Below are 19,656 nucleotides of genomic sequence, written 5' to 3'. Positions count from 1 at the left end.
CACGAACTCTCGTCAAATTCGTTGACATCAACGCCACCTTCGATTCTGTTTTACATCATGCAGTTCTTAAGGCCCTTGTAGTTGTAGACCTTCGGGAACGCTTTTATACATGGGTATCCAACTATCTCGAAGGGCGGCTGCTTTGCATAGTAACTCCTGAAGGTCTGCCATTCTGCTATGTTGTTGAAAAACAAGTTCCACGAGTGGCAATTCTTAGTTCTTTAGTATTCAACATCACCCTCGCCCACTTGAAAAATGAGCCTACCAACTGAGGTACACATAACACTGTGCGCTAACCTTTGTACATAAAGTGCGTCGACATAGTAGGGATTAGAGCGAGTGCTCTTGAAATTGTAAGCTTATGTTATATCACGAGGGCCACAACATCCCCAGAGAAGAGTGTTGCTATGGCCTTTACTCGCAAGCGCATGGACAGGTATCGACTGTTGCTTGGTGGTCGAGCCCGTCCTTACTCACGGACAGAACGATTTCTCGGTGTCTTGATCCACCGTAAGCTCGCCTGCGCACCGGAATTGAGAACGTTACAGGGTGAATCTACGGTGCATCGGTGATTATTAGTTATTTTACTGGACCATGGTGGGGTAGCGACTACCGGTGGATGGTGATGCTTCCTTGTGCTTACTTTGATGGCCTCTTGTGAAATAGCCTTTCTTTAGTGCGGCAACTGTGGCTAACTAATAAGGAAAGCTTGGAAGCGGCACGTAACATTATGCTGCGTGTCCGTCTCGGTCTTCCGAAGCAGTCGTCTTGTACAGGAACAGTAGCCGAAGTTCACTGTTCAAGTCTTAACGTGCTATGAATTCAGGAAATTATTGGCATACATATAAGGTGCGTGGTTCAAAACAACAATAATTTCATAAGCAATATCAAAACACGAAATAATTCTGCATTCGGGCAAGCTTTTGTGGAAATTCGACTTGCTATTTCCAAACAGGCACCTCAAATTGTGTCACTAAAGTTCCCTAAGTGGATGCTGTCTCCTCTGTACATTCTAAAGCACAACCCAGGAATAGAGTGGAAAAAGAACGTACCCTGGCAGAAGAACATGCCTGAAGCAGCTATTTTACAGAGGGCTTTGACCTACTTGAGCATGAAGCACTGCACTACGAGGTGCAGATTTAGCGACACCTCCACTACGGAACATTGCTCTTCTTGGCATAATTTTTTTCCTTCTCTTAATTAATTTCATGGCGTTTAGTGAGAGTGACGCCATCAACATCGTCAGAGCTGCATGCGATGAAACAAATTATAAACTACGTACTACGGCAGCTCCAACAACAATGAACGATTTTCCCAGACTCGAAAGCAGCATTGCAAGGCGTTCGCAGGAAAAGCCCTATATCAAGCAATTAGATTTTGGTCCACTACGCTATAGCATACTTACACCACATGGCATCTAACACTGGACATGTGATAGCATTTCAGTGGCTTTGAAAACATTCCTGTAAGAAAGGTAATGAAGAGGCGGATCAGGCAGTCAGCAAAAGCCATGACCACAAAAAAGCATAAAAGCGTTTTTCACTAAAAGAGAGGTTTCAGCTTTGGCAAAGCGCTATGCCGTCAAAGAAATGACCAGAAGACGGTCTTCTCTATCGAGCACTTACAATATTTATTCAACGTGGACCCAGAACCCCAATTAAGGCTACCACAGCGTCTTGCGGGGCACCTGGAGAACCTCTAGCTTGATACCCTCTATGTCGTAGCGAATTATCTTTTGAATGGTATTCTTTCAGTTCAGTCAAAAGGCCACTTTGTGAGCAATATTTCACAGAAGATTGAACGAACTAATTGCATTAGTTTTTTTTTTCAAATGTTCCTTGACCAAAGTACTAATATAGACGGATATAAAAGCTTGCAATTCGAACTTGTAATATATTAAGAGAAAGCTTAGAGACAATATGGAATGTATATACTAAGCACCTGGAAATATATTTAAAAGCTTCTTTATCGGGACTTGAGAAAATTGCATAAATCTCTGACTTCCTCTATGTGCCTACCATCCCGGGTCCCTTTAAGAACGAGTCATCTAGCCTGAAAAACAAGAAGCCTTTAACACCGCGATGGACTTGTGGTCTAAATAAATATTTTCACCAAAACTCAATTTAGAAATGATATATACGGAGAGTCTCAAATTGAAGGTCATCGCAAATGCCATGTTGCAGTTACATCGGGAAGGTAGGGACATAGGCGTTGCACTAATGGTAAAAAAAGTGACTGATAACGCAACTTCCCAACAAACATGTTACACTGAGCCCAACGCCACCTCACCTTGACAACGCACAAATAACAAAGAAAATAAATACCATGTGCCATGATTATCTCAATCAAATATATTGAAATAGTGAAATGTTGAACCACTTTAAAATAAAGAAGAAAAAAGCATGGGAGGCGCTTAAGCTTCGCCATAAAGAGCAGAACGCGATAACATTCAAGGGTTCCTGAATGCTTCTCACGCTTCCTGCAACTACAGCTTATGCAACCGTAATCTTTACCGGTAAGCGCTTGCGGCGAACGCTTTTTTTTTTTCCGGCGCGGCAGGCGCCGCCGCTTCCGCGGATGTACGGAGGCGAGCGCCATCTGGTTGTGCTGCAAGGAACCGAGCGGCACGCGCCGTGCTGTGAACGGTAGAAAATTCTCGCTCCCAGTCAGCGCAAAGTCAACACTGGATTTACTGTGTAAGGGGGCTTTAAAGGGATTGCCTTTGGTCAGACAGCTTCGAATAAGATGTTCAATAAAACTGTAAATTTTAGCTGATTTCATCTAGCCTACTTTTACAAGGGGAGTGTAGGAATTGTAAAGTATGTCCGTGTGCGCGGCTTCAATTCAACCACATGCATCACAGTCATACTGAAAGGAAGTTGCGCCCATCACAACGAAAACAAAGGGAACATGAGAAATTATTATCTAATCAACAGTATTCTTTCTGCACTTCACACAATTATATATACGTTTAAAATGATATATGTTTATTTGTTTTAATTCCTATAATAATTTAATAAATTTTTATTCGACCGCACCCTTTCCGCTGGCCCTACAACTAGTGCTTTCTTGGCCAGTTTCGTGTAGTGGGTGAACGCTATTATTTGGTTTAAATGTGTTGAGAGCTTGACGAATCGCTGAAGTATATGCTGTCTATTTCTTTAAATGGTTAAATAAATGCTGTAAAATTGCTCATCTTCAGCAACGCGTTTCGCAGCATTGCAATTACGGGCTCGCCCGGCTAATCAGCCAAGTTGCGACGACCCTCACCCCGTCAGGTCCGAGATTCACGCTACTGCTGATTAAACAGATTTCGGTATCGACCAACTTTGTATCACATCCTCTCTGGGATCAGCAATGTTTGCATCCTCTTGCATCCCGGGCGGGCCGAACTTACAGGGCGAGAAACTGAGCGAAGAGACCCGCCAAGCCCCGAGAAAAAAGGCACAGAAAGCTTCACTTTACAAAAAAAAATAACGCGTTTGAAGGCATACATTTCTCGCACTGAGAATATTTAGGTACCGTTGGTTGTTTCCCTGCGTAATTCCGTTGGGAACAAAGCCGGGAACTGGTACAACCGTAAGGGTAGTGTAGATGGTGATACTGATATGACGATTGGTTACACGAACGCTGTCTTGTGCGTGAGCTATTCGGCAACAGAGCACCGGCAGCAGCAGCCACGGTCAGCAAAATCTCGGAGTTACTACCTTGAAAGCTTTGGTTCAATCGAGTCGAGAAAACTCAGGGGCTGTGTTTTAGTGAAGCAGCCGTCGTAAAATGCTGACCGCGATGCCAATGGAGGCACAAGGTGAATTAGGCCCCACTTTTTTTATTACAGGTATATTTACATTGATATTCATGTTCCCGACTACCAGTAACAAACTGGAACCGGGAAACGTTGCGAAGTGGTTTAATGTAGTGCCTCCCACGCAGGGATAAGAAGGTGAGAATTCGCTTCGCCGTAAGCGCCAACGAAACAGACAACGTGATTGCTGCAGCTAGACAGTGTGCAAAGATATCTGGGAAAGAGGACCAGTGCCTTCTTGGTAAAGATTTGTACATGAAACACGACAGCGTAACAAGTAAGTTGACGAATTGTCTGCGTTCCTTGTATTATTATTATTATTATTATTATTATTATTATTATTATTATTATTATTATTATTATTATTATTATTATTATTATTATTATTATTATTATTATTATTATTATTATTATTATTATTATTATTATTGTGCACAGCCTACCTTTGCAGTGCGAAAGGAGAGATCAGCTTTGACGAAAAAAAAAGAACCAAACAGTTAATTTTACCTATAGCCAAATATTGACCGCTGTGGTAACACGTGAGCACGTTATGGAAGTTGTCAACAGCAAAACCATACTCCCGTTCATACCTAGTAGCCAAAGCTACAAAGGCTGGAGTCGCCCCTCCCTCCCTGCATTCGTAACCAAAAATAGTGCATCACGAATTAATGATAACATGCGTCATATAATTCGTTGTAAGACTTTCTTGTACTTTTACGTAGCAAAGTATGGCATAATAATTACATAAAAGGCGTCTCTCTCTCTCTCACTCTATATATATATATATATATATATATATATATATATATATATACCAATGATTAAGCGGAATGGCAGTTCTTTCTGCGACCAGTGTCCACAGCACACCATCTGCGCTCGCGACCACAACTAAGCGCCTAGCATGCTGTAGGCACGAAGCTGCACACATACTACGTGATTTACCACAACATAACGTCCACAAGTTGTATCAATAATATGTGAAGTATATATCCCGTGGAAATCGTCTAAGGTCGGAAACACCTCAATTGCGAAACACTCGGAGTGCGACTTCTACAACCGATCTGTACTTGCGTAGATTCCGCAACGTTGGTGGTGCATAATAAAACGGAGTGTCGAATTGCAACAGACTTTATAAGTAAATCAAATCCAGTGCTGACTCCTGTGTCATGCTTGGTGTAAGGTGCCTAATGGAAACCTGTAGCGGATGTTTACCGGCTTGGTGAGATCGTTTTGTCGTCGGTTGGCGCACAGGCGCCTTCTGTTCATAACACAAATCTGCGTGATAACGAGACCTTCGCCCCTTGTTGTGGCCAATGAAGAGTCGCACTTATGCAAAAGGAGCTTTGTGAATATCGGCCAAAGAAATCATGGGTAATATTAAGCTTGTTATCGATTTACAAAGACAAAACATTTCATTTATCATTAGAATTTCCAGTATTAACTTCGCACGCTAGATGCATCAGGTTTCCTGCAGGGACATTATTGATTTAATTTCAAATTTAACTACAATCAACTGCACACCGGTTCGCACTGCATGTGCGTGATTCTTACAAGTTACTAAGTTTAGAAAGGCCCAGATTACTTATTATTAGGTGATTATTAGCGTGACGTTGTCCTTTTGAATATATATCTAAAAACCAATTACGTTACGAAAGTAGTTCCTGTCGGCAAAAGAGTGCTCGAGAGACTTGTTATACAAATGCAGTTTTCGTTGTCCTTTTAGACGCACATCTCTTTAGTACTGACAAATTTTTTGGTCACATAGGCACATCTTTATTTTATGGTAATACATTTCTGCAGCGCCGTCTGAAGTCCTGTAGTCATCATGACTACGCTTTTAATCTGCAGACAGTGCGTTCACAGATAAACGTGGTGTATAGTCAATAAAAAAAAGCAGTTTAGTGGTCGCTTCAAAATAAATTCGGCAATAATTAGTAAAAAATACCGAATTGTCGGTCTGCCGGTATTTGTATTTTGAAAGGTGAAGTGGTATGGGACACGAAGAACAAAAGACAGTAGAACGCGCAAGCAAATAAATACCCGTGAGCCGACCTTACGAAGTTCGGAGATAAGAGAGAAGCTGGTTACAACACTCTACAGCACAGCATCCGGAGTAGCAGTCATCTATATAGTCACATCAAGAGTGTAGCCAACGATGTTCTTGATGCCAAAATATTCGCAGTTTAGGTAATCACGCCACCAAGCCTCTCTACAATAAATATACTACAAGAAAATATACGAAGTTACTGCAGTGAAGTACAACAAGATAAGACAAACCAAAGCAAGCAAAGAATAGAAAAAGGACTCGAGAGGCTCCTCATATAAGGTTCCCGTTCTCGCTCTAAAGAGAGAGAGATAAAAATGATGCGAATAGCAGGGATGTCAACCGGAATATAGATATCCAGTGTGCTACGAAAATTTCTTAAAGAAAAAACTACTACTTTTACATATGCAGGTGCTATGGTTGCAAACCCGCCTTCAACGACAGTCGAACTAACAACAGCACGAGCGTCAACGGAAAATGCTACGTCGATTCCTAGCGAAGAATCCACAGATTCAACAGTTTCTTTCAATGCGGTCACTGACCTTCCAACAAGAAGCCATGCATCGACTGTGATGCCCCCGACTACAACACATGTAAACGCGTCATTGCCCAAAGGAAAATTGGCTACTTGGATCACTACTGATGTTGCCATTAGATCAAATGAAACGGCCTCTGAATCGGGAACAACTCGGACGACAATGAATTTTTTTCCTACTTCAAACACTACTGGTGAGTCGAGTGTCCTGACAACTTCCTTGGCTCCAGTAATAAAATATGTGGTATTTATTGGTGCAAACGCCAGATATGGCCAAAGAGCACCCCGACACATGGTGATGGTTTGTCGACGTATTACGAATACAGTAGAGCGTGAGATCCAAATGGTAGATGTACCGTGGTTGGGCCCAAAACAATTCACTTTAAAGTGCGTAAAATGAGCAATAAATAATGAAAATGACTACTGATGTGAACTATGACCATAAAAGTTCCATTAAGAAGTGATAACATAAGAAAACGTATGCAATAGCAGTGCCTCAAGTGGTCGTTGAAGTCAAGGCCTGGGAGGCACGTGCTGTGAAAACATTTCGCACCGCAACTACAGCCTGCAAGGCGAGGCTGCGCCACAGACAACCTGGCCAGATGATGTGTGCGGTGTCTACATCGGCTAAAAACTTTAAGACATTTAAAATGAAAAAGCGGCTCCTGGATCATAAAGAATGTTCAATGAAGAGGAACGTGCTCACAGTATGCGGGATAAAAAAATTTTCTACGTTGGGCTTCTATTTCAGGACACTGGAGAAGAACATGGAGGACTGTAAGAATGTCACCCTTGGCTCCAGTAAATAACCTTTAAGATGAAAGCTCCGAATCAGCAACACTGTGGTGAATGGCCGACCGAGCATTAGTTTATAAGATATGACAAGATGGCATAGAAAGTTGAGTCAACTTCGCGCAGACACTTACAGATTTTGGTAGGAGAAGATGGCGAGAATACTGCGCGTCGTTGTCTCTTTTCACTCCAGCTCCCATAATATGGTCAGTTGTCCGATTTTTGAGTGATCCAGTTGCACAGAGCCATCCTTTCCGAGCCCTTGCTGTAGCTCGAAACGCTCCGTGAACGTGTGTTGCTGATGAAATTTGTAAACTTATAACCAGCCGAAGAACTCCGTTTACTTGCCTTAATTTGCAAGTTTCAGAACACTAGCAGAACAGAAAGTTAGTTCGCGTTTTGTGCTAGAACACCCTCAACTTGACTGTGAGTTTAGCTTAGAGGAGTTGAAATGTGCTCTTACGTAATGCCGTACACAAGGGCAACTACAGGCCCAGAAGGCATTACGTAGGTGATGTTAACGAACCTATGCCTAGCAGGTAGAATGCCTCTTCTGGAGTATTTAATGATATCTGGATAAGGAGAGACTCTTCCAGAGACTCTTCCAGCATAGACGAAGAGGAATCTATGGAAAAACCAAGGATCAATAAAATTAGAGCAAGTAAAACAAGCCGCTTTCTAATATTATAGGCAATTTGTGTACTCTGGAGAACCTTTAGCTTTGGTGCTCGTTGAGTTCTGGAAGCACACCCGCTACCAAATGAGTGTTGTGCTTACGAGACTTCGTTTTCTTTTGCTTTGCGGTACACAGCCTGAACGACGTGAATTCTGGTCTGTGGTTGTCGTTTACTTGCTACGAAGTAGTCGAGATAACTTGTAATTAAAATCCTGGAAAAAAATCTGTGTTATTGCTTCTGGCTTGGACACGGAAATAATCGCTTCGCGTATATTGCCTTTCTCGAGACAATCCTTCTGGCAGACATTTTTCAGTAATGATAAAACATTTTTCTTATCTTTTATCTTCTCTTTTTGTGTGTGCACACCGCTGAGAAGTGACGGGGCGAATGTTCGAGCGTTTCCATAGTGTGGATTGCGCATTAACTTGCGCCTTTGACTGCTGTCTAGTATAAAAAAGCATATCTGCCTTTATCAAGTGCTGGGCGTGAGTAGCGATTGCGTATGTGCATTGAGAATATTCTATTGGAAATTATTGATGTGTCATACAAGTTTTGCTGCTATATGTTGGTAGCGAATGGATTCTTCCGAATAATAGTGAGAAATTTTTATTCTGCAGGAATCAAAGTGTATCTTGTCGTACTGTCCATCTCTCTCGGCTCATTACTCTTACTGAGCATCCTTGCCTCAGCCATCATCATCGTGAGGTAAGTTTTTTCTTCTGAGTAAACCGTCACGTGGTAATGCGCAGAGGTGCATCAAGAATTCCTTTTCTGACGATCGCGCTTTTTATACGCCCCTTTGAATTAAACCTTCCAATTGAAATTTATGTTCTCACGTATGGACGGAAAGACAGCCCACCAAGATGCACTGCTTTCAGTTCCCTGTTACGTACGACTTGCTTCTGAAAAGAAAATGAAAAATAAAATGATATATTGAGTTTTGTCAGTGTGGTATAATTCGGGAAGATATTTTACGAGCATCTTAATAATACGAGCACTCAATGCGCACCAATATAGGAGTGGCAGTATATTTCTTAAATACATCAGGAAAAAAAGATATATTACTCAGAATCATGACAAATACATCAGCAGTGCTGCAATTCGTGTGACCCGCCGTGGATCTCAGTGGCTATGGTGTTGGGCTGCTGAGCACGAGGTCGCGGGATCGAATCCCGGCCATGGCGGCCGCACTTCGATGGGGGCGAAATGCGAAAACACCCGTGTACTTAGATTTAGGTGCACTTTAAAGAAGCCCAGGTAGTCGAAATTTCCGGAGTCCTCCACTACGTCATTATCAGAAAGTGGTTTTAGCACGTAAAACCTCATAATTATATAATTCGTGCGATAATTCGTTTCTACTCAAGATGCACTACTTCAAATTGGCGCGTGCAAAGAACATCAGCATTTCCGCTCCTTCCTATAGCAGAATAAAGTGCAGACCACTAATGCATTCGTCGCACACAGCTGCATATATTTCCTCGCCAGCAAGGAAGAATTATTGTTTCTCGTACGCGCAAAGCTTTTTCTCTAAGTCAGGATCTTGCTATATACTTATAATTCATCGACATATTACCCACACGCATAGGGAGCATTGGTGCCTAAAGTATCGAAGCAAAAACGCATGGGCGACTGTCCAGGCGATCGCAAAAACAAAGTTAAACCTCCTTTTGCAGGTATTACCTCCCCAACATCATATTTTTCGAGTTTGTAGATGACCTTGCCTATGAATATCGTGTTAGACAAGCTTTTTCAAATTTCTTAAGTCATGACTAAGTAAAAATATGTAAAAACACTGTGAATGATACCTAGCTGCACTTTCTTTGTCGTTGTAGTTCGCTAAAGTCCAAGCTTCAGCCACGACATGTGAGCATAAAATACACAGACTACAACGATAGCTTCACCTTTGAGCTCCCTTAACAGCGACAACAGCAGCGGACTTCGCCACATTCTCAAAAGCAAATTCCTTGCGATGAGCAGGACGTCGTGTTTGTCCAATGCAGTATTGCTTCCTGTGGCGTCCGAAACGCCATGCACAGAGCCGACAACTCTAGGAGTCTGCGTGACCAACGAAACTCCGCAGAAATAGTAAAGCGCGATTCTTGCATGATAACTCGGTAGCTAGCGCGTCCAGCTACCAAATGCACATTGCCGCTGAGGCGTTAATGGGCAAAGTTTTGTATTTTAAAGCGGAGCTCTTATGGCCCAACCACTGGCACGCGTCGGCAAGCTTCAGTGCGCACCGAGAAGCGAACGCGTCGCTTCGCGTCGGTTGGAGAAAATTGGCAGTGGCTTAGGTCGGCTACGCCATGATATAAGTAGCGAAAGCTAAGGCATGGTTACTCTTGGTTAATCTTGATTGCAGGTCCAGGTTAGTGTGGTTGTCTGCTGTGTTCTGATATTTAGCCACAGTCGTTCGGCGGGCTGTTTGTCTGTTTCCTGGGCGATTCGTTTCGTCTTCATCTCGTTCCGATGTCGACTCCAGGCCTCCTCCTGCTTATCAGAATTGTCACCTTCCATACTGCGGCCTCAACTGTGATTGCGGCGCACGCGAACTCTCCTTTTCAATCCTCTGACATGTTATCAGGCATGCGAGGCAGCTGGCGAAGCGAGCGGAGGCGAACGCAACGACGAGGAACGCGGCGTGACGAGGAACGCGGTGTGACGTCATGTGCCTCCTCGGAGCCCGGCCACGGCGAAATCGCAAGTTCGCGGCCAGTAAAGCTTTCGCTTTAAAAAAGGGTGCGCAACCACTGGACACAAGCTCTGACGCGCGCCGACGCTCGCTCCTCGGCTGCGGCGCACTGTTGCTGGACTATTTGTTCTTCATCCGTCAAAGACCGGCCTAAAACAGCCTGCTGTAAACTGAGCTTGAAACAATTGGTTAGTGATCTGCATGCTCTTTCTGACATAAAAAGCACGTTTGATTAAAGAATCTACGCCTGCCGCAACAGTTTCTTTTTACCTTAGAAGAAACAATAGTTCACAAAGTATCGACATCAGCGCTCGCGCGTCGTCTGTCTACAAGATCGCTTTGCAAACACCTGCGCGACCGTGCCATATCATATCAAAAGCTGTGGTACGATTTCATTTTCGGTAGCTCTCATCACAGCCAACTAGTTACAAATTAGGCATGCAAAGTATCATTGACACTGAAAAATATGTGTTAGAAATATTGACACGTACTGACCGCGGAAATTGATGTAGAGTCAAAACTGGGAGTTACAAAATTAACTCTTTATTAGGCAAACTTGTGCCCAGCAAAAGCAACACTCATTCGCAACGATAGCGGCGAGCAAAGTCGGCGATCGTTGAAAATCTCATCTGCCGGACAAGCGCGTCGGCTTTCTTAGATCATTCGTCGAAAGTTCAGCGTATTCGCTGGTGTCCGCGGGCCTTCCAGACACTGCTACACAATTCGTGTCGCGTATGCAATCAGCTTATAGAAGGTTTGTCGACAACAGACAACCGACAGAACCATCGATAACATTAGCCAAACTTCCTATGCGTGTAGGCGCGTCCGGCGCCGAGCGATATCGCTTAACATATGCTAGCCGGTGAAATACTTTCATCGAATACAGATAAAGTATTCGTGTCAATATATATAATTGCGCTGGCTAGTGCATGAAAGAAACGTGAAAAGGTGGGTTCTGAGAAAATCAGCAAAAAGAATTGAAACACCTGTAGCACTCACAAAAAAAAATCCAGAATAGCTAAAATTTACCCAATTCGTAGCTTGTCCCCTCCCGATTCTCGTTTCTTTCAAATATTGACCATGGAGCACCTCATTTATTATTCTACGTCGTTTTCAAAATTCAACACCGCATCGGGAGGCCTTCACATTGAGAGTATTGCTAGAGAAATTTTCACTCTGGAATGGTGATGTTCTATTATAACTAGTTTCAATATGTCAAGTCTGTCTTTGTCGATATTAATGAAATGACATGCGGTCAGATAATACAAGCTTAAGAATTGGAGGGTTTCAATAGATGTCTTTCGGTGCCCTTGGCCAAGCCGTACTATTGAAGCACTTTTTGGAATGTAAGCGTTTAGCTCATTTGCATAAAATTTTATTATATATATATATATAAACACGTTATTTTCAGAATTTATATGCTTCAAGTCCCCACACAAAAATACAACCCGTTATTAAAGCTCAGAAGAAATAGCCCAACGCACATGATGAGGCACAGAGCTTTTTATTGCACATTCTTAATTCCTGCCTTTATTTATTTGCACAAAAGATGCTGCATTGAAATAATGTGCTAGGTTTAGAAAGCACCGTTTTATACTACAATAATAATTAATCAATCAAATGATTACTATAGTACCCAGGAACAGCTAGAGAGCCTTCGTACTGGTTCACTAAAAAAGCAATATGTGAGAAAAAATGTGCAGAAAACATGAATGTCGTAGACAAAACAATGCGAGGCCGAAAAACAAATAGGGAAAGAAACAAGGAAGGGTAAAAGGGAGTTAATCATACATGATTATATACAGATATACAAAACACAAGAAATAAACTCTGAAGTATGTCAATACAGGCACAATTTTTATCACATGTTTTTGGAGTCGAGTAATATATAGCACAGTCTTTAATGCAACAAGGCCAGGCAAAGAATGCGCAATGCTGCCTGGTATACTGCTGTGGCAGGAACAAATGCGTATGATGATGAAGCTTCGGGGAATTTTAATGCCACGGACCACGTTAGGAACAAAAGGTCTGAGTAACGAAGTATTGAATCTAGAGGTGCGAGTTGAGGTATATTTCAGAAGGCTCAACAATGGCAGCTAAATCGCAAAAGTGGTACTTGAATATATCAATTTATCCTGGATGCGTTCAAGGAGGTTGGAATTAGATGTGCATATTGCACCCCCACCTACAGAGCCATACTCTAGTAGTGCAAGGCATACAGCAGGGTACCATTTCGGAAATAGAACAGATGAGTGTAAATCATGCAATATACGACAAGCGATTCCAAGAGCGTGACGGGCACGTTGTGTGATATCTGTGTGAAGAGAATCGTTGGGTTTTGTTGAAGTACACACCAAGATCGTTCATATCTAAACTCTGGGCAGTGGAGCATCCCGAAGGGCGTATGAAAATTGCACATGGTGTGTTTTCCGCATATAAGTTAATACCATACTATTGGAGGCATTTAAGAGTATCTTATTGTTTCTGGACCAGTTTGAGAGTGAAAAAATGTCTCTTTGGAGGTTGATGCAGTGGTGAACACTGTTGGCAGTCTCAAATAGTGTTAAGTCGTCGGAACACAAAGTCATGCTGTTCATTTATTAAAGCATTCTTGCACCAACAGAAAGCAAGGAATGCAAATACTGATTCGAACACTTCCGTCGCACAGTAGAGGATAGATATAGGCCAGCAGTTAGTATCTGGATGTCTAGCATCATATTTGTATATGGGTAATGTCCATGCTACCTTCCAAGTGCTAGAAAACATACCAGACTTTAGGAAACTATTGAACATCCCTGGGGGAGCAAGGAACAAGCATACTTCCATACATAAGCATTGTGGAAGGAATACGGTCAGCGCCACAAGAAGGGGAAGGTTTGAGGCGCTTCATACACTTGAAAACAAGGTCCTCATTGAATGATAGCGTACACACCATGCCAGACAGAGAAGGAATGTTACTTGAAGCATCTTTGATACCATATACAGAACAGAAATGTTCTGCAAAGCCATCAGTAGTGCTCGAGACATCACCACCATTATTCATCAAGAAGGCATACATCATTGGCGCTCTCTTTAAAAGAGTGAGAGCGCACGAAGCTCCAGAAATGTTTTGAATTAGATGTCACGCTGGCTTCAACATATTCGATGTGGTAGTAGTGATGGTACTTAAAATAACAATAATCTTAGTGGCAACATGGCACTCTAGACAGCTCGCAAGACACAAAAAAACGCTGATGCTTGTACGCTAGACCGTCTGAAAGCCAGTCATCTAGAGCAGGAATTTGCAGGGTGCAGAAGACACCCTACACATTCCCCACCCCCTCACACACACGCGCGCACGCGCGTTGCCAAGCGTCAAACAAAATCAAGATTGTCAGTGATAGGAGTTTGGTACAGGGATTACACTGATGAGCAGTACTCAAGCTGTGGCAGAATAATCAAAGTGTAGAGTGCTCGGACAACCTCAGGTCCACAGGCAAGGGAGACACGGGACACAAAAGCATGGATGCGACGATCCTTACATACAGTTCCGGTGACATATGCAGAAAAGTCGAGAGAAGGGCGGAATGTTATACCAAGAATTCGAAGGGCCCGGCAGTCTTTATAGGGGTGCCTCCGAGAAAGTGGGATTGACACGCATCAGTTTAGTTAAGCCTAGTACTCATGGCAGCACGTTTTATAGTGCTACTACAAGGTTGTTATTGTAGGCCCAGCCGTTGACCTTTACTAAAGGTATTTATTTGAAGTACGTATGCTGTACAGCAGCATAATGCTGCAGTAGGAGTGTTAACTTATTAAGCAAACACATTTTGCGAAAATGCATTAGGAACTTGATTTTGAATTGATATTTTTCCGGACTGCAGTTTATAGTATCGCAGCGAGAAACATTTTAGTGAAAGCTGAAGATATTTGGGCAGTTTAAGTAAACCGACTGCACAAAGCATTGATGACACATTTCACCTTCCCCGAATGCACTCGCACCATCTGCTCCCTCCATAAACAAAAAAGAGATCAAAAGCCAATTACAGTTTATGTAACTCAGTGTGTGCTGCTTCTCAAGCAGGCATCGAAGCAATCCTCGTATACGCCGCTGCATGTATAGGTCTTGCATGATGCAGTCCTATGTATTGCACACGGTGCACATATTGAAAACAGATCATTTCTTTTTGTAGTGCTCAAGTATAAGGACATATTGACTCAAACATGACTGCGCTGTGTCATGTTTCCTTCAGTACGTCAGCGTTCTTGAGTGCTGCACGAGCGATTTATCGCCGACTAGCCCATGCACTTGAAAAAAGTGAGTCAACTTGGAGTACTTTGAACTTGTACTGAACTGGATTCACATGCCGAATAGAATATCGCACTGTCAGCTGAAACGGATGGCATGGCTGATGATGTGCGTACTTCCCGTTGTTCGGCTACTAGACTATTTCGATTTTGAAAGTTATCTTTCCCACTAGAAACAGCGCAAAGGTTGCCTGTTGCACTTGAGTCACCCGAGGCCACAGGAAAAACGACGCGAATCGCCACCTGAAGTTCCACACAATTCATTCACCACATCACACAACACACGAAGTCCGGAGTGCTATAAATGTAATCGCTGCAGCGCCAAACGGAAGTGAAAATTAGTTTCCTTCAACAAAGTGCTTTTCAGCTGGCCTCGTTAACTCGCCGGTTACGTACACGATGGATGCCTTAGGCATAGTTGTAACGTAAATAACATCGGAGTTAGGCGAATGCGAACCCGGACCGCGGAGTTCGGACCTTGTTCGGACACCAAGCACAAACGCTGCGGCAATCGTGATTCGGTTTAATGTTTTAGCAGACGATCACACTGAGACCGGTGGAACCTAGTGGGCAGGTTGAATTTCTCTGCTTCGATCAAAGTTGGTTTGGATCCACGTTGCAGTGCAACGACCCATGGCCGTCAGCCGTGTCGGCCTAGTATCACATATTGTCGGCCTAGTATCACAACACTGCCTTTTAGGAAATGTAGTGCGCATCATACATCCAAAGTACTCGGATGACCGTTGGTGTCGGCGCCTTTGCAGCGGCAGCCATCATAGACATAGCAACCGGAGTCCTCGCTGTCTCCGATTGGTTGACGCGGGTGACGCGTCGCAGCCTCGGATTCATGCACGCGAACTTGTAGCATCGGCACTTGACGAAATCTCTGCGCGTTGTCACGCTTCGCCCTGTTCCCGACCTACGCTTTTGACGCATTTGCACGTGCTTAAGCTTGCCGACGTGTGCTAGTGGTTGGGCCTGGAATTGTTTTAGTACACCGCACTGCTCAAATACCCGCACGTAACCGTGTGCCTTTAATTTCAGCCATAATGCGCAGTCTGCGAAAAAAAAAATCGCGACACCTTAGGTCAAAAATAACGTACTGCGCGAAAGACAAAAACTGCGAAGACGACATACACAGCACTGAATGTCGTCTTCGCAGTCCTTGTCTTTCGCGCTGTACGTTATTTTTGATCATGAATTACCAGTTAGCTCAAGCAACCACCCTAGTTCACCTTTGGTCTCCAAACTTTCGCTCGCGACAGTGCATGCAACTTGCCGGACAACATTATTTCATTGTACATACTTCTTGTTTCTCTCTATTTTTCAGAATAAGACGGAAACTCCTGCGGCTGCGTCACCAGTTAGCTGTGAGTACTTATAAGCATATCTACTGAAACCCAGGCTCTCGGGCTCATTTATCGTGCTACGATAGTTTTCGCTTTATGTAGCTCAAGTCCTTACACAGGTTATACTTCGCCCAAAATTTTCTCACAACTTCACTCGTATGCGTTAGCCAAGTTCATGCTTTGCGTCATAAAGCGCTTCGTTGCGGAGATTATATGAGGAAGATGCACGCCAAACGGATGCTTTCACATACGACAGAAAAAGAATGCACTTAAATAAGGCGGCAACTTACTTCAAGGAGGCAAAAGTAGATAGCGACGTCTCAAGTCTAAGCAAAGCTGAATTTTTTTTCATGACAGTCGTTACCTACCATATTGAGATAACATTTACCTGGTCTTTATCTCGTTAGACTTTGCTCTTCAGGACATGAATGCATTAACATCCTGAACATCTTTAAGGGGCAGCGCAAAAAGACGATGACAGAAGGCAGGAACACACAGGACAGCGCTGAACTCACAACTAACTTAGTTCGAAGGCATACAGACACTTATGTACACAACCCATAGCCACGTGCTCTCCCATCTATGGCGTCATTATCAGTGCGCAGGCAAAAAACACGCAAAACCATTTAATCTAATGCTACGTTATGAAGCGGCTTAAAAATTCAAATTCACTATCATGCAAATTTATCGATGGCATGCTTACACAACGCGACCCCTTTTTCCTGATATAGAAGGCCTCAATAATCTCCCTCGTAGTCTGATTTTTGTGCGTGGAAAGTATTGTGATGTCTTTATATATTGGAGTGCACCCATGCTCAGAGCAATGCCGTGCGACATGCGAGTAGGCATTACCCGTTAGTGAGCGCCTATGTTCAGACAATCTAATATTGAGGCAACGACCTGTTTGACCGATGTATACGTGACCGCAGGAAAATGGAAGTTCATAAACAACCCCCATTCTATAGTGCACAAACGGGGAAGTATGCTTAACAGTACAGCCTTTCCCAGCATGAGTGGAGGCAGCCTGGGCCATTTTCCTATTGATCTTACCACAAATTTTGATCAACTTGTTAGGGGCAGAAAAAACAACCTTTATATCAAATCTGCCTGCTACATTCCTGAGATTACGTGATAGTTTATGCACATATGGAATTACAACCAGTTTTTTCTTCTTGTAGGCAGGCTCTGGATTATTCATTCTTGTGGGTGCTCCTAGTTTTACACGTTTAACAAGCTTCTGTACTGTCATGCGGATAGCATCCTCTCGAAAACCTGCCGCTCTCAAACGCTCCAGTTGTGTTAAGAAACCCTTAGACGTCTTGTGAAAACACGATTTCGAAAGTGCGGAAAATAGAACCGAAAACGCAATGCCGTTTTTTACCACCCTTGAATGTGCGGAGTGAAAATGTGCGGAGTGCTTCATAACGTAGCATTAGATTAAATGATTTTGCGTGTTTTTTGCCTGCGCACTGATAATGACGCCATAGATGGGAGAGCACGTGGCTATGGGTTGTGTACATAAGTGTATGTATGCCTTCGAATAAAGTTAGTTGTGAGTTCAGCGCTGTCCTGTGTGTTCCTGCCTTCTGTCATCGTTTTTTTGCGCTGCCCCTTCAAGATGTTCAACCAGTACCAACTCGCCCAAATGTCGATCCTTCTAATGCATTAACACACGCACTTAATCAACGCAGCACTATCAAACTTAAAAAGCAAATGCACCGTCGTATTCAATATACTTAATTTTAAACACGGTTTATTTCTTTTCTTGTCACAAAGCAGCAACGTGAGTACGGAAATTCTTACGGGGGCCCGAAGCGTGTGCGTATTCTTTCAGCAAATAAAGCCTGCCCTCGTGTCTTCTCCATCAGTGTCCATCACTCATAACGGTGAGTGTATTTGTGTTGTTTGCAGAAAGTTCAGTCAAGTTCAACCGATGGTCAGTGCTGGTTATGTTGAGTGATCATAATTTCCTTCACTCTCTTTTTGACGCAGGCTGACTGGACCTTCTCAAGCGCGAACAGAGAGCATCACCTTCGACACAATTTTTCAGCCATCTCTGCTTCACCTACACGTTTAGCGGACGTATGCCTGAAAAGCCGCATTCCTCTGGCTTCCTTTCCCATATTAACATCTCAGAAACGACTGACGCCCCCATGGGATCTGTTGTGATTCCTTATGTAACAAGGTACAACTCTGATTCCACTCAGGTGCATAACAACTGCAATTGGATTTCCGGGCCAGACTTTCGTACTTCGTACGTACAAAAGCGTACGTAGCCCAACAAAGCGCGAACACTAAAACATATCAAAGAAAACAAAACAACTCGTTCGTCTTTATTTGTAGACATCGAGTGTAAATTCGTAGAAGACAAAATAATGCAACGTTATGCGTGTTTTTATTAGTGTAGAATTTAATAAACAATGAGGCTTCTCAGCTATCTACAACTGTAACGTCGCTTCAGTGTACACATGTCAGAAACGCCACTGTTATTTCTGAGTTTAGTTTCCAGCGGTTAAATCAGCACTTTGAGTACCAAACTGAGCGTGTCACGAGTTGTACCTTCGGCGTTGTTGGGTTAAAAAAAAGGGCTCTTCTCATGCCGCTGCTTGTGATCATGATGGCGAACAAACAAGCAGTTGTGAGAGACGGCGTGCCCGCGTAGTTTCAGCTCTTATTTGTGGAGTTTTGACAGGAATTCGGCCATTCATTCCAAGGTGCGCTTGCACCGCGCTTTTCCGCCGCGGTGCTGTTTTTTTAAGAAAGCGAGAACTAAACAAGAAAATGTTCGCAAAAGAAAAGGGATAAAGAAGACTGAAGATGCGCGTTGGAAAATGACATTGCTTGCATTGTATCAGAGTGAAACAATAGTTTCAGTCAACATGTGTGGCGACTACACAGGTACCTGAGCCTCCTGTTGTTTTGGTTCTACTTTCTTGGAGAAGACCATAAACAGCTAACACACTTCCAATAAACGATTATTAAACTTTTCTATCGTGTCTTCTTGAATCCCTAAAGACTAGCGGCTCGGGAATGACCCTCTTTCTCGGGTCCCTACAAACGGCTATATATACTTAGGAGGCCGGTTCGTGCCACATGGTATCTGTGACTAACCTCCATTTCTATCACAGAGGAGAAATTCAAGTAAGCTACTCGTCGAGTTGACTGGCTGACTCATATATGTCACCGTAAAAGATGTTCCATTGAACCATTCTGTGTTGGGCAGAGTGAATACTCATGTCTCTCATTACGACTGTCCTTCGGAGCATTTAAGAAAAGAGATCGAGTTGGTCATGTGGAAGAAACATCCTTTGAACCCTTCCATTCATAGCACGATTCTGAAGGTTATACAATGTGATCGACTAGAAGGATTCATAGTAAACTCCCAGACTTAATGCAAGGTCATATAAAACAGTACGTACCAGCCCTGAGAGGACGACGTTAGCTACCACAGCCAAAATGACATCTTTCCGATTGA

General features: G+C 43.2%; 1 protein-coding gene across 4 annotated transcripts in view; it reads left to right on the top strand.

Annotated features, from left to right (window-relative positions):
* The window catches only part of LOC142582548 (uncharacterized), a 75,410-nt gene extending 56,242 nt beyond the window's left edge, over positions 1-19,168 (top strand). For 2 of the 4 annotated variants that reach the window (XM_075692394.1, XM_075692398.1), the window contains exons 9-13: positions 3,934-4,082; positions 6,261-6,578; positions 8,471-8,558; positions 16,163-16,202; positions 18,174-19,168. In XM_075692394.1, coding sequence (XP_075548509.1) covers positions 3,934-4,082; positions 6,261-6,578; positions 8,471-8,558; positions 16,163-16,202; positions 18,174-18,350 — 772 coding nt within the window. In that variant the 3' untranslated portion in view covers positions 18,351-19,168. Of the gene's footprint in view, positions 1-3,933; positions 4,083-6,260; positions 6,579-8,470; positions 8,559-16,162; positions 16,203-17,957; positions 18,068-18,173 lie in introns of all 4 variants that reach the window. The other 2 variants (XM_075692396.1, XM_075692395.1) reach the window with 2 other exon arrangements.
* The last annotated feature ends 488 nt before the right edge of the window (positions 19,169-19,656 follow it).

The sequence above is a fragment of the Dermacentor variabilis genome, chromosome 5, assembly GCF_050947875.1.
Source record: "Dermacentor variabilis isolate Ectoservices chromosome 5, ASM5094787v1, whole genome shotgun sequence".
NCBI lineage: Eukaryota > Metazoa > Arthropoda > Arachnida > Ixodida > Ixodidae > Dermacentor > Dermacentor variabilis.
This window is presented reverse-complemented; position numbering and strand designations above follow the sequence as displayed.